Raw genomic sequence first — 14,522 nt, forward strand, 5'->3', positions numbered from 1 at the left:
CTAGCATTCCCTGGATGAAGGCCATGGCTCTTGACTACATCAAAAAGATCATCTCTGAAGACATCAACAACACATTCCTGGCAGCAGGAGAAAAGACAATTATCACTGCTTACGATCATCCTGACGTAGTCAGCAGCGATATATTCCTATCTCTAACCAGAAAAGAGATAGACTCGACAATGGCATGCATGCGTTGGGTGGAAAAGCTTGAAAATGACAACCACTACAAGATGTATGTTGATACAGACGTCGAGGATAATGCAACAACAACTCGCATGGCCCAGACAGACAACAACTCCTTTGTCTTTGGCCACCATTCTGAAACGGACGAGAACATGTGAAGCTACAGGTGAAGAATCAGCACCAAAATAGCAACTGTAGAACTTTAGACTTTTCTAAAGCTACTTTTGCTTTTTCCTTTTCAAAAAGAAAAGGTTAAGTGAAAAACATTTCACTTTTTCCTTTTGCTTTTCCCTGACCGACCTCCACCAGCAGGAGCACTACGAAAAGCAGAAGTCACGGAGTTGTCCTGTACATTTTTGTATTTTGAATTCTAGTTTGAGTTCCGCTCCCTATATAAGGAGCTTCAGCTTCTCTTAGAAGGCATTCGAAAATTAGATCAGAAAAAACTCCTCTGATAATAAAAATAGTAGAATAGCAGTGTGCTTCCTTTCCTATCTAGGTGTGAAGTAGTGTGCTTCCACTACAAGTAAGTAACTGTTCTCATTCTTATGAATAGCTAAACAGCTTTTGCTGTTTACCTGAGAATGAGGCTCTGATTGTTTAAAGTTTTATATGTATATTTGAATAAATAAATTCAGATGGATGTTCACCCACTTCTTTAATTTATAAAATGTTTATGTCATTATCTTTACATTCTGTACTCATATTTATCATGCATAGTTTACTATGTCAAAGTTTGAATATTTGAATGCATACATGCATCCCATGGAAAGCTAAAGTTCTAAAGCTTTACTGTTCAGCCAAAAGAATCAGTTTTAAAACAGAAAAATTAGGACAAGCAGCAGTGATTCCGCCCTGTGAGTAGCCGTTTAGACAGGAAGTCGTTAGGCGAAATGTGGCATGTTGAAGGCTAGTCTTGTTTTTGTTTTAATGTTTTTTATTGTTTCCTTTTGACTGAATAGGACGGTAGAAGAATCTAAGGTCAACATAGGATACAGAGGGCATTTGTTTGTTAAAACTATCCATGTGAGTCTTTGTCTTTTGTCAATAGTGAAATACCAAAGTGTTGGGCAGTTGGGAAAAATACCAAGGATTTTTGGGTATGCGGGAATTACCCCTAAAGAAAAAAAGAAAAGAAAAGAAAGAAAGAATTTGAGGGTAAATCGGTCATTTTGTCTTCATTAAGTGACTCACGTGCATTGCACGTGCAAAATTGGGAAAAATTCACCAACGGTGTCTGGACACTTAGGGACTTTCAGAATGATACCTGAACTTACAAAGTTATCAATGTGATACCTGGACTCATTTTTTCTTATCAATGTGATACCTACGGCCAATTTCCGTCACGGAGCCGTTACGGAAATTGGTCATAGGTACGATGTTGATACGAAAAAATGAGTCCAGGTATCACATTGATAACTTTATAAGTTCAGGTATCATTCTGAAAGTCCCTTAAGTGTCCAGACACCGTTGGTGAATTTTTCCCTATGAATTTTTTACTCTTTTTTACCGAAATAAAGTCAAAAAACTAAGGGGCATCCAATCATAAAAGAAAAAGAGAAGGAAGGGGGATCATTTCTACACAACCCAGTTCCCACTCAACTCTGAGATTTTGATTTGTTGGTTCATCCATGGCCCTGTTCCGAAGTCAGAAGGCCTCCCTTTCCAAATATACTGCCTCTCCGTACCCATTTCGCTATCACGTGTTCTTGAGCTTCAGAGGTGAGGACACTCGAAAGAACTTCACTGATCACCTCTACACGGCTCTGGTCAACGCCGGATTTCATACTTTCCGAGATGATCCTGAACTCGAGAGAGGGGAAAATATCAAGGAAAAGCTTGAGAACGCCATTCAACAGTCACAAAGTTCTGTGATTGTGTTTTCAAACGACTACACCTCTTCCCGATGGTGTCTGGACGAGCTTGTCATGATCCTTGAACTCAAGAAGACCTCCGATCATGTCGTATTACCGGTCTTCTACGACGTCGATCCATCTCAACTGAGGAAGCAGGCAGAAACTCTTGCAGAGGTCCCTAAATACCAAGGAAATCAATCGTTGAATGGATGGCAGGCAGCGCTTAGAGAAGTTGCAGATCTAGCAGGCATGGTTTTACAAAATGAAGCTGACGGGTATGTAAATTCATCAAAACCAAAGCTTTGACTGATTACTAACAACTGTATTTACATATCAGTTAATTGTTGATAGACTCATAGCTGGCTAGCTTGTATGATATATTTTTGTTTTGATTGCAATTTGTAGGCACGAGTCAAAGTTCATCCAAAAGATTGTTACAGTGATTCAAGACAAGCTAGGTCGTGTGCCCCTGAGCGATGTCCGGGAGGATTTACAGAAGGAGTTGTTGGATATTAAGCCTTACCTCGATGGCGCCGAGGGAAAGCAACTGAACAACCCAACTGTGAAGGCATTGCTCAATGAGCTTAAAGAAGCTGTCTATGATACCGAGGACCTATTGCAGGAGATCAAAACAGAAGTATTAAGACGAAAGATGGAACCCGAATCTGGAAGTAGCACGAGTGAGGTACAAGACCTCAACTCTAGTCTTCCATTTCATGGTTTTGATTCAGCATCAATATACCGGAGGGCAGAGGAAGTTCCTGAAAGACTAGACTCCATTAAGAAGCGGATAATAGATGTCTTGGGTATGCAAGCAAGTGCTGGACACGGGGTATCACAAACAATACAGTCAACTTCTTTGGTAGAAAAGTCTGTATATGGAAGAGATGAAGAGAAAGAAACATTGGTTAAATTGTTGCTATCAGATGATGAGAGTGGCAATGAGATAAGTGTGATTCCTATTGTGGGTATGGGTGGGATCGGAAAGACCACCCTTGCCCAGTTTGTATACAACGATGTTAGACTCAAGGAACGTTTTGACATCAAAGCATGGGCTTGTGTTTCAAAAGAATTTGATGTTCTTCGGATCTCACAACAAATTTATGAGTCCCTCACCAAAAAAGCTTGCAAGATCACGACCCTTAATGTGCTTCAATCAGAGTTGCAGGCAACTTTGAGGGGGAAAAGGTTCTTCTTTGTTCTTGATGACATGTGGAACAAGAATTATAACCAGTTGGAATTCTTAATGCGTCCCCTTGACTCTGGAGCACATGGAAGCAAGATTATTGTCACAACACGCGATGAAGATGTTACACGTAAGATGGGTAGCCTTGAAGCTCACCGTCTCACGCCAATGTCCGAGCAAGATAGCTGGTCGTTATTTGAAAAACATGCCTTCAAAAATGCAGGTGTTAGTGCACGCTCACATCTTAAACCAATCGGTAGACAAATTGTTCGAAAGTGCAAGGGTCTTCCTTTGGCTATTAAGTCCCTTGCGGGTCTCTTATGTTCTAAATTAAATGTGGGTGAATGGTTAACTATATTGAACAGTGACCTGTGGGAGTTGCCTTTGGAGAGTGACATTCTGCCATCTCTTTGGTTGAGCTATATGTACCTGCCTTCACAACTCAAACATTGTTTTGCATATTGTTCGATATTTCCCAAGAACTATGCGTTCAAAACATCAGAATTGGTTTACTTGTGGATGGCTGAAGATCTATTGCAACCTGAAAAACACAAAACTGCAGAAAAAATCGGACAAGATTACTTCAATGATCTAATCTCAATGTCATTTTTTCAAGTTTCATCAAGGTCCGATCAATATATCATGCATGACCTTATCAATGATTTAGCAAGCTTTGTATCAGGAGAATTTTGTTTTAGGTGGGAGGGCAGTGATTCACCCAACAATTTGAGCAAGACTCGTCACTTTTCATGTATGTTGGGATGTTTTACTACAGAGGCTGATAGCCTAGAGATGTTTGAGGCTTTACAGCAAGCTAAACGTTTGCACACCTTTCTACCATTAGATCCATATTTGAAAGGACTCTACGAGGCATTGCCAAAGTTTCAATGTTTAAGAATGCTCAAGTTATCATGTTACGATATTCAGGAATTGCCTGAGTCAATTAACAACTTGAAACATCTTAAGCACTTGGACTTGTCTCACAGTTCCATCGAAAAGTTACCTGATGCAATTTGTACTTTGTATAACTTGCAAGTATTGTTGTTGTCAAACTGTGAAGACCTTACTGAACTGCCAGCCAACTTGGGAAGATTGATCAACTTGAGCCATCTGGATATTACAGGGATAGTGTTACAAAAGATGCCACCACAAATGGGTAAGTTGAAAGACCTCCAGATGCTACCAAATTTCGTGCTAGACAAACACACGGGGGATAATTTGGCAGAGTTAAAGGAGCTTGAAAAATTGCGTGGAAGACTTTATATCTGGGGGCTTGGGCATAGCAGCGGTTTGGAGGCCTACATACTGAGGGACAAGATGTTTCTTAAGGAACTGGTTTTGGATTGGGAAGAAGAGGAGGAAACAGAAGAAGAAAAGTCAAGTGAAGAGGGCGATTATACTATAGAAGAAAGAGAAGTGCTTGAGAAGCTCCAACCTCACCGGAACCTGGAAATGCTTACAATTACAGATTATGGAGGCAAAATGTTTCCAGGTTGGTCAGGATATTATTCTTCCGCTGCTCTTGTTTATCTTGAGCTTGGTAATTGTGTGAATTGTATCTCCTTGCCACCGTTGGGACAGCTACCTTCCCTCACAGTGCTTCGTATAGTAGATTTACATGGAGTGGTATCCATAGGTTCTGAATTCTATTATGGTGACGGCAATACTTCTAGTGTGAATAAACCATTTAGATCCCTACGGTCTTTAGAATTCATGGGTATGAGGGGGTGGAAAGAATGGTATTATGTTGGAGGTGACAATAATGAAGGTGGGGTTTTTCCTAATCTTGAGAAGCTTGTTGTGACAATTTGTCCCAATCTTACCGGGAGATTAGCGTCAGACAGCCTCCCATCTCTTGAGTCTTTGACGGTATATAATTGCCCAGAATTGGAATGTATTCCGGAAGATGGATTCCCGTCAAAGTTAAAAACACTTCACATCGTCAAAGTTAAAAAAGTGAATGCAAAGAGTATGCAGAATCTGAACAAGGATCTCCGAACACTCACCTCTCTTGAAATATTGAAACTTGACTTTAACTGCGACGAAAAAGTAGATTGGTTTGCAGAGGAGCACGAGGGGCTGTTTCCCAGCACTCTCACACATCTCAAGATCGGCCGTCTGAATTGTGAGACCATCGACGGCGCCAAGTGGTTTGGCCATCTCAACTCTCTTCGAAGCTTGGGGATTACGAATTGTCCTGCGCTCCGGTGCTTGCCAGATAGTGGACTACCCTCTTCTCTTCAACGCTTGGAGATTTACAACTGCCCTGCGCTCCGGTGCTTGCCAGATAGTGGGCTACCCACTTCCCTTCAAAGCTTGGAGATTGTGGATTGCCCTGCTCTGCAGTGCTTGCCAGATAGTGGACTACCCTCTTCTCTTTCTCATCTAGGTATCAATCGATGTCCTTTGCTTCAGGAACGGTGCCAAAGAGAGACGGGTGAAGATTGGCCCAAGATTGCTCACATCAAGCGCATAGAGATCAATGGGTTTCGGATATGACAGCGACAGAGGGCTTGCGTTCTGATCAATTTGGCCATGTCCCAGAGGGCTTGCATATTCTGCGTGTAAGATCCTATTGTTTGAACTCATTCTAGGGTCTTGCTTGAACTCATGATCGATGGGTTTGACAACGACATGCCATATGAAGGAGAAACAGACCATTTCCGTTTCCTACGGTATGTCGCACATCCCAATTCTGGTCTTTGCCCTTCCCAATTCAGTCTATTGATACTGGGAATATATATGTTGTTGTCAATTGATACCTTGAAAAGCTGGAAAATTAATGTGTCTTATTTCTGCCCTGTTTCTTGATATGCAGCAGTTTAGTGGAAAGTGAGCAAAATTTCTTGATATGTTAAGACAGAGAGATAGGCCAAGGTTAAGATTGCCATGTCTTGATGTCTGAGTTGTAAGCATGATTATCAAATTCTCTCTCAGTTGATTCGGTTTACTCACCTCTTCACTTTAGTAGGCAATTCCTGATTTACTGCTTCTATTTTTGCGCAGCTTCTCATCTGCTTGTGGACTGTTCTTTATCTCCTGCACTCATTCACACTGTTTCCAAGCACAATGAAAATCACAGAGAGCCAATTTGGGGTCAGTCAATACTTGCACTCTTCTGATCTCTATTCAGTTCGTTCTAGTTGAACTGACTTGGTCTTTCATCAGACTTTCTAGAAAGCTTTTAAAGTTGCTGTTTCAATTCAATCTTCACATCTTCATTAAGACCTGCCAAACAAAACATAATCAATCGAGGTATATTAAGTATCACAAAAACTTATAACTCAAGCTAACTAATTTAGCATAAATTCATCAGCTACTAAAACAAATCTGTGCATCATAATATTTTTCATATTAACAAAGAATTGGGGTGTGTATTGATTTTCTGAAAAATGTTTGAGCTCAAGTCCTCACTAGTGTGTCTTCAATTTTTTCATTGAAAGATTATAAGCTGTAGGCACAATGTGGAACTATGCAGTAAATTGAGTATATAGATAAAGTTTACTCGATCATTAATATGTATATTGATCTTCAGTCTACTTCAACTTTTGGATCGTCTTGCTTCAGGGTCCAGCTAGTACTGATGTTTTTGGTAATTTTTTGACAGTGTGATATCATCTTCCTAGACATTACAAGATTACAACTATATGCAGTGCTGCCTCTTGGTATGTTTACATTTGTATATGATATGAAATTGAAGAATTAATGATCTTATTAAAGCTTGTGGCTTAGGCCCTGCATTTTGGAAAAAATGGCTAATGCATGTATCCTGTTACTTTCCATTCTTTACATGCAGCATCTCATAATACTTGTAGCTGTTGGACCCTTATCTCAGTAACCAGTTATGAGACCTGTCAAAAGTGAAAACATCTCATAATACTTGAAATCAGTTCTTGCAAAAAAGACTTTGTTGCAAACAATTTGCAGTGTGTGAAGAACGGTCTCTTGAGTCGTAACAGAGCAAGGGGAAGATTGTCCCAAGATTGCTGACACTGACATTTATCAATATGGATATGAAGCGGTTGTGATGTCTTGACATAGTTATAATAATCATCTAATAATCTGTCAGGTATTTCTTCTTCAATATAATTTTACTTATTTAACGTTGTAGTACTTTATAAAGCTGTAATGCTGTATAAAGAAACTTAGAACCTATAATTTTTTAGCTCGGGTCCATAATCAAGAGAGCTAACCATTCAATAAATGCTATTGCAATCCTTATAGTCTATCAAAATAACATCTGCGGTTTAAAATTCACATAACATTGACATATAGTCATTTATGTTTCCTTAACCATATTGTAATGCCCGTTGAAGTATTTTTGGACTGAATCTGAAAATGAAGAATTAATGACCTCAAAAGGTTGTGGCTCCTCTATTATATCAGGGGTGTGGTAACTTTTTTGATGGGATTCCTATGCCTTGGAGGAGGGCTAACTGATGAAAGCTCCATCTTCTAGGGAGTCAGACTTGAAAAGAGCAGAAAGGAAGTTCCCAGTTTGTAGTGACTAGTGATCCAGAGTTCTTTAGATAACAGGATACTTGGCTCCAATGATTGCCTACATACCCATGTCACTTTCTTTTTCTTGTATAATAACTGAGATAGTCTTTGCAAATACAATGCTGCCTGAGTGAAACTGGAGAGAGGGAGGGAGGGAGGGAGATTGGCCCTACACATGATGTGCAAGATCATAATTGGTTTTAGCACTAAGGTGCTTTTCTGAAAAGTCTACTGCTTTCGATGTTATCCATAAGTCGCGGTAAATATTAAGTACCAACAAAACTTATAACTCAAGTTAACTAACTAGCATAGGTCAATAAGAATCTCAGCATTAACTTCAACAGCTACTAAAGCAATCTATGCATCTTTTGATATTTTTAATTGTAACTGCATCATGGGGTGTGTTGAATTTCTACAAAAATGTTTGAACTGAAGTCCATAGTAGTTTCCCCATTGAAAAACTATAAATAGTATACCACAAGATGTGGAACCAGAAAGTAAAATGAGCAATTGATTGTACATTTATATTTTACTCAAATCATTAATATCATTACTAATCTCGAATCTACTTTCTTTTTGCATGTAACTTCTGGATTCTCTTCTGACCACAGCTTCAGGCTGATAGTAATGGTATTCTTTTTTGTTTTGCCAGTGTATATGTTACAAGTTTACAATTAAATGTGGCGCTACCACTAAAGGTGTTTTTACTTTTGTTTAGTATAAGGAATTGAAGAATTAAATGGTCTTAACTTAAGGTCATTGCTTATCTCTATGTTCCATTTGATCCTGAGCCTTAGCTACATTGTGGAAAAGATGGAAAGAGAGAGGTGAATTATGATGTGCGATGTCCTGATAGTCCCAGTTGCAGTACTGCCACTGAAGGTAATAGTACTTCCTTGTGGTGCTTCCATACTTTTTTAGTATATGAAAATGGAGAATTAATTACCTTTAAATGTTGTTGCTCCTCTGTTATACCAGTAGAATTACAGTAATCAGCAAAGAAACTTGGTGTCCATGGCAACAGACAACACATGGCCAAACAGTGTTTCTTTGATTGATAAGAACTGTCCTTGCTGGCCCGTAAGATCCTTTCTCCTCCATATCCCTCATTTGATAAGTTCTGTTCAATGCATATAGTTAGAGTACTGATTAATTCATGTCCAAATTTCTTTTTATAAATTGGACGTTGTCTTAAAGATTAATACATAATCGCATTCTAGTTCAATTGATCTGCAACCTCCATCGCTTCCCTGTCATTGTCATCCATATATTGGGCATCTATATGTTTGTACTGAAATTAATTGTTGGCTGCTAAGAAAGTTCTCATGGCTGATTGACAAGGAAACATATTCGATTTCAGAGCTTTTCTACAAACATTTGGATGTATGAATGCCATTGGTTAAGAAATTCATGTAGAAAACTTAATTAGCTTGGAACATATCATACTCTATTTTTCCTGTCTTGAATCTTCTTCTTCTTTTTACATGGTTTGTATAGTTGTGAAAGAATACATGGCAACTTTCCTCCATTGGAAGTTAGCCTCAACTAGGAATGTCCCGCATTGCAATTTTTGATCCTCAATTAAAAATACCGTGGCATTACATCAATATGGTGTTCTTAAGTTTCAATAGTTATTGGTAAAACCCTACATGTAAATATTTGACTTGCCCCCATTTGTTTGAATACAATCAAAGCTTCCGCAAGTGTTAAAACATGAGGAGCTCAGACTGTGTGTTATAGAGATGCAGTTTGTAAAGTGGTCTAGAATGTACATGGGTCTATAATTCATCCTTGTCAGTAGTGTAACTAGTGTTTATAAAGAATTATACATAAACAGGGAGAATCTATATTACATTGTTAACAGCATCCGAATGGAAATTGATAATTCAGCGCTGAATAATACTTAGAAAGCTGGGTAATGTTTCTTCTATCTACCCTATTTTTAATACGCAGCATCTCAGTGAGCAAAGTTTTTACTGCTTGTTAGTTTTCAGCAACACATTCAAAATAAAATTCAGACTTTTTAAGCAGACATATATATGAAGCAGTTGAGCACGGAACAGTATTTTGGTCAAATGAAATTGAAACTTCCCAGACTGTATTGGAAATATATGAGCAAGTTACAAGACCATATTGAATGAGATTGTATAGAAAGTGATTTAAAAAACCAAAAGCAGAGCTAGGAATATGCAGAACATTCATGGGAGTGTAGCCTAGCTAAATCTATTATACAAAACCAGATGTACTGAATAATCGTTGAACATTACTAGCACAGTTTGGTTTAGGTTGCAGTGCTTTAGGGGCTTTAGTGCTGTTCTACAAACATCAAAATGTTTGATGCCATTATTTAAGAGGTTTTGGTTAGTGTCTTGTAACTTGGTCAGTGTGCTCTATTTCAGCATAATGCAGTAAATATTTATAGGAACTCTTCCTAATGTTTGGCTGCAGATAAACAATACGGGGTACTAGAATTGAATTTCTACTTTCCCTTTTAATGGGCCAACTTCTGGAATTTGGATCCTCTTTTCATCAAAGTTTCTCTGGTTGTTTTGTAATGCCACCAGCTGCAACTGAATGGTTGGCGCTCTTCTACTTTCTCAGTAACAATAAAGTCATTGGCAAAAAACTCGGAGTTGTGTGTGGAAAAAAGATGACATGAGGACGAACAGTATTGCACCTTCACTATGGACCTGTAAGATCCTTTCCAGTTTCCATTGTTAGTCAATAGTTGCATATTTCCCACAAATTAGCTTCAATGGATATAGGTTCTATAGAGCTTCACTGCTCTGTGGATAAGAAATGTGATAATTTGTATACTACATAGTGTGGAAATAGAAGTAAAACCAGCCAATAAAGTTTGGTCATTCATTAATATGTTTACTGATCTTGAATCTAATTTCCTTTTGCTTGTAGGGATTCTCTTCTGACTACAGTTTCAGGGTCAAGCTGGTAGTGATGTTTATATATCTTTTGTTGCTAGTGTGATATCAGCTCTGAATATGTTACAAGTTTACAACAATATGGTGCTTCCACTAAAGGTATTTTCACTTAGAATAACACCTGTGCTTTATTTCGTCCATATATATAGTGAACAATTGTGGTAAAACTTACTATTAAAATTGTAAAGTGTTGTGTGAATTGGTCCATAGGATTTGGGTGAACACCAATTTTTAAGATTTGGGATTATCCCTATTGATGATTATGAGTTGATGCAAATACGATTGTCACTTGCTTATGTGCAATGTTGACTTATATTGGTGAATTTCTACTGCTTGTAAGTTAATTTTCCATCACTAGTGGCAATACATTCACAAAATTTGTTCAGACTTTTTAAGCAGGTAACTTGTGTAGAATGTTTTTAAAAGCTAAGCTATGAATATGCAGAACATCCATGGGAGCAAAGCCTATCTATACAAAACCAGAAGTACAGAATTCGGATGTATTGTATCTTTTCCCAATGGAGGGTTACATGAACCCAGTTTGACAGAGATGAGTATCTCTGATTATTGGAAATTGGGTTCCTGGCTGCAATATATGCGCTCACTCCTCCCATCTCTTCAGTTTTTGTCAGTATCAGATTGCCCAAAGTTGTCAACTATTCTCAAAGGAGGATTGCCTTCACATTGTCACTTGACTTTGGTAAACATGAAGTCGAGTCTTCTCCGAGTTTCCCAGCACTCTCACTCATCTAACGATGTACCGTCTAAATCTAACGACCATGGGTGGCGCCAAGTGGTTTGGGCATCTCAACTCTCTTGAAATTTTGAAGATTAGCTGTTTCACTGCACTTCAGTACTTTCCAGATAGTGGTGGACTACCTAATTCTCTTAAAATATTGGAGATAAGGTATTGTTATGTGGTGCTGTGCTTGCCTCAAAGTGGACTACCCACTTCTCTTAAGATTTTGGAGATTACGTATTGCTCTGTGCTGCAGTGCTTGCCAGAAAATGGGCTAACTGTTTCTCTTTGTGAAATACATATCATTGGATGTCATTTGCTAGAGAAACTGTGCCAGAGAGTGGGGAATAATGATCACTTTCAGGCGTTGTTGATTTAGGGTGTCCCAATTCTTGTAATCGTCATTGTAATCATGCAATTACCTGTCAGGTATGTAAATATGTTGTTTTCCTGTCATGAATCTTTTTCTTCTTTATCATACCAAACTTGTACATGGTTTGCATAGTTGATCAAAGTGTTGTCTAGAAAAAATGGCATTTCCTCCAATGAAAGGTAGGCCTCAACTAGGAATGTTCGACATCCCAATTTCTGATCCTTAATATATTGCCTAAAAAATACTGTGACATTACTTCAATATGTTATATGGGGTACTTTACTCAAGTTTCACTAGTTATATCGGTAAAACCCTGCATGTGAATTTCCACTTGCTTGTTTGTTCGAGTACAATCAAAGCTTCTGGAGTAGCTCCTTGTATATATTTATTAAAAATATTATGATAGTGGACTCTCTGCAAACATTGATTATATGGAATAGCCCTGCTCTGCTTGCCAGATAGTGAACTACCCTCTTCTCTTGCTGATCTATATATCCATGGATGTCCTTTACTTGAGAAACAGTGCCAAAGAGAGACGGGTGAAGATTGGCACAAGATTGCTCACATCAAGCGCATAGATATCAACGATGGAGAAACAGACCATTTCCATTTACTACGGTATGTCGCACATCCCAATTCTGGTTCTTGCCCTTCCCGATTCAGTGTAGAGAGAATATATATGTCGTTGTCAATTGATACTTTGAAAAGCTGGGTAATGTGTCTTCTTTCTGCCTGTTTCTTGATATGCAGCAGTTTCGTGGAAAGTAAGCAAAATTTCTTGATATGTTAAGACAGAGATAGACCAAGGTTAAGATTGCTCACAGGACCAATATATCCATGTCTTGATGTCTGAGTTGTAAGTATAATTCTCAAATTCTCTCTCAGTTGATTAGCTGTACTCACCTCTTCACTCTTGTTGGAAATTTCTGATTTACTGCTTCTATTTTTGCACAGCTTCTCTTCTTATCTGAACTTGCAGACTGTTGGTGTATAATTCTCAAATTCTCTGTCAGTTGATTAGTTTTGCATTAGGGGGATTCGGAAGTGGATTGTTGGGGGGAGTGGTACTTGCGAACATCACCATCACTCAAAAACGTGAGTTGTTTCTTGAGATAGTTGGAATGTTGATCAGGCTAATCAAAAGAATCAAAAGGGAGAGATCAGGATGCAAAAATTGATGAGGCTGCTTTGAGGTTATGGATTTGAGGTTCTTTCATTTTTTTTTTTTTTTTTGTTATTGCTTTCTTTCTCCTTCAGCCTTTCTATCTATATGGTTTGTTGATGGTGTATCAGCAACCAGTGTGATTACAAATAAAAGTTTCAGAGTGTCATGTATATATATGGTTTTGTGAATGCAAATGACAGTCTGAATGTTTCATGAATTCTATAGCATGTACTTATAGAGTAAGTTGTATGTGCACTGATTTAAAGCATAAGATAAATACCAATCTGTTAAGGTTTTGGATGATCTATATATATCTATGATAACTATGATTATGATAAGCTGATGCATATAACAATTATAGCATATGTAAATGAAATGTGGAAGAAAAGTCTGCAAGTAGGTATATATGAATAATTTAATTACAGAGCAGAGTTTTAGTGAAAGGAAAATGAAATAAAATTTTCTAATGCCTCGAACTAAATATACGAAAGTTTTCAGTATATTAATGCATCATTATGTCAATGGCAACTAAATTGTTATAGTGGTACACCAACCTCTTATAGTGATAGACCAATCCTCTCCGCTATATCTTTACAATGATTAGAGTAACTTATTCTATAGTCTGCCCAAGTAAGTAATCCAGTTCCCCTTTCCCAAAATGTCTCCTCTGTGTCAAATTCCATTGCAACCATTTTGTTTAGGAGTCTTAAGTTTTGGGTTGCATGAGCCATTCAAGGAGAATCAAGTGATTTGAATTGGATGTTTGACGGAAAAAATCCAAAATCAGTGACATGCAGAATGTGAACGATGTCATTTTCTGTCTCAATGAAGAGGAACTGGCAAGTTTCAATTCAGGAAATAAAACGGTATGTAGCTGATACAATTTCATTTTGTGACTTTTTTTATATGTTTGTTCTAAGGTCGTGAATTTGCTATCGCATGTACTTCTGCCTGTTTCTTTCTTTCCTTCTTCTTTTTGTTTCTTTCTTCTTTTTTTTTCTTACCTTGCTCTATGTTTTATGACTTTATCTGTGTACTTTATGGAAATATGGATTAGTAATGGAGTTTCTAAGCATTAAGAGACCACGTGATTGCATTAGTTATGATATTAATGCTTCATGTAGTTCTAATCCTAAGCATTAAGAGACCACAAAGTTATTGCAGGTGTAATAAGGTATAATCCTTCCTTGTTGTGCTTTAGTTCCATACTTTTGAAGTCCTTTTGTATAAAATCTGATATCCAAGAACTAACTAATGACCTTAGATGTTGTTGCCCTTCTCCATTCTTTCATGGACACTTGATTAATTAGCAAACACCTACTCTTTGTAAGTAGATAACCTGAGGACCAGAAACTTTTGCGCTTTCCTTGATCAGAATATGATCCTTTCCCTTCCATAATAGTAATTTAGTAAATTGATGAGTTTTGTTAACAACATGTAGCTAGAGTACTGGTGAGGCACTCCTTAGCCTTAGGCCAGGGATTCATGCTTTGGGACGGCTGGCTGGCTAATGTATCCTCTCTTTGTTATCTATACTTTACATGCAGCATCCCATTAAGCAAAATTTTCATCGTGGTAACT

The 14,522-nt window shown here is 38.0% G+C and overlaps 1 protein-coding gene across 1 annotated transcript; it reads left to right on the plus strand.

Annotated features, from left to right (window-relative positions):
* The first annotated feature begins 1,751 nt into the window (after positions 1–1,751).
* LOC112197755 (putative disease resistance RPP13-like protein 1) lies at positions 1,752–13,248 on the plus strand. Its single transcript, XM_024338701.2, has 14 exons — positions 1,752–2,314; positions 2,445–5,900; positions 6,044–6,133; positions 6,232–6,321; positions 6,833–6,890; positions 7,022–7,294; positions 8,337–8,607; positions 8,704–8,805; positions 10,174–10,417; positions 10,639–10,763; positions 11,110–11,832; positions 12,300–12,394; positions 12,527–12,632; positions 12,731–13,248. The coding sequence occupies exons 1-2, from the start codon at positions 1,815–1,817 to the stop codon at positions 5,722–5,724; spliced, it is 3,780 nt and encodes a 1,259-aa protein (XP_024194469.1). The 5' UTR covers positions 1,752–1,814; the 3' UTR covers positions 5,725–5,900; positions 6,044–6,133; positions 6,232–6,321; positions 6,833–6,890; positions 7,022–7,294; positions 8,337–8,607; positions 8,704–8,805; positions 10,174–10,417; positions 10,639–10,763; positions 11,110–11,832; positions 12,300–12,394; positions 12,527–12,632; positions 12,731–13,248.
* Positions 13,249–14,522: the final 1,274 nt, after the last annotated feature.

This window comes from Rosa chinensis, chromosome 1, assembly GCF_002994745.2.
Source record: "Rosa chinensis cultivar Old Blush chromosome 1, RchiOBHm-V2, whole genome shotgun sequence".
NCBI lineage: Eukaryota > Viridiplantae > Streptophyta > Magnoliopsida > Rosales > Rosaceae > Rosa > Rosa chinensis.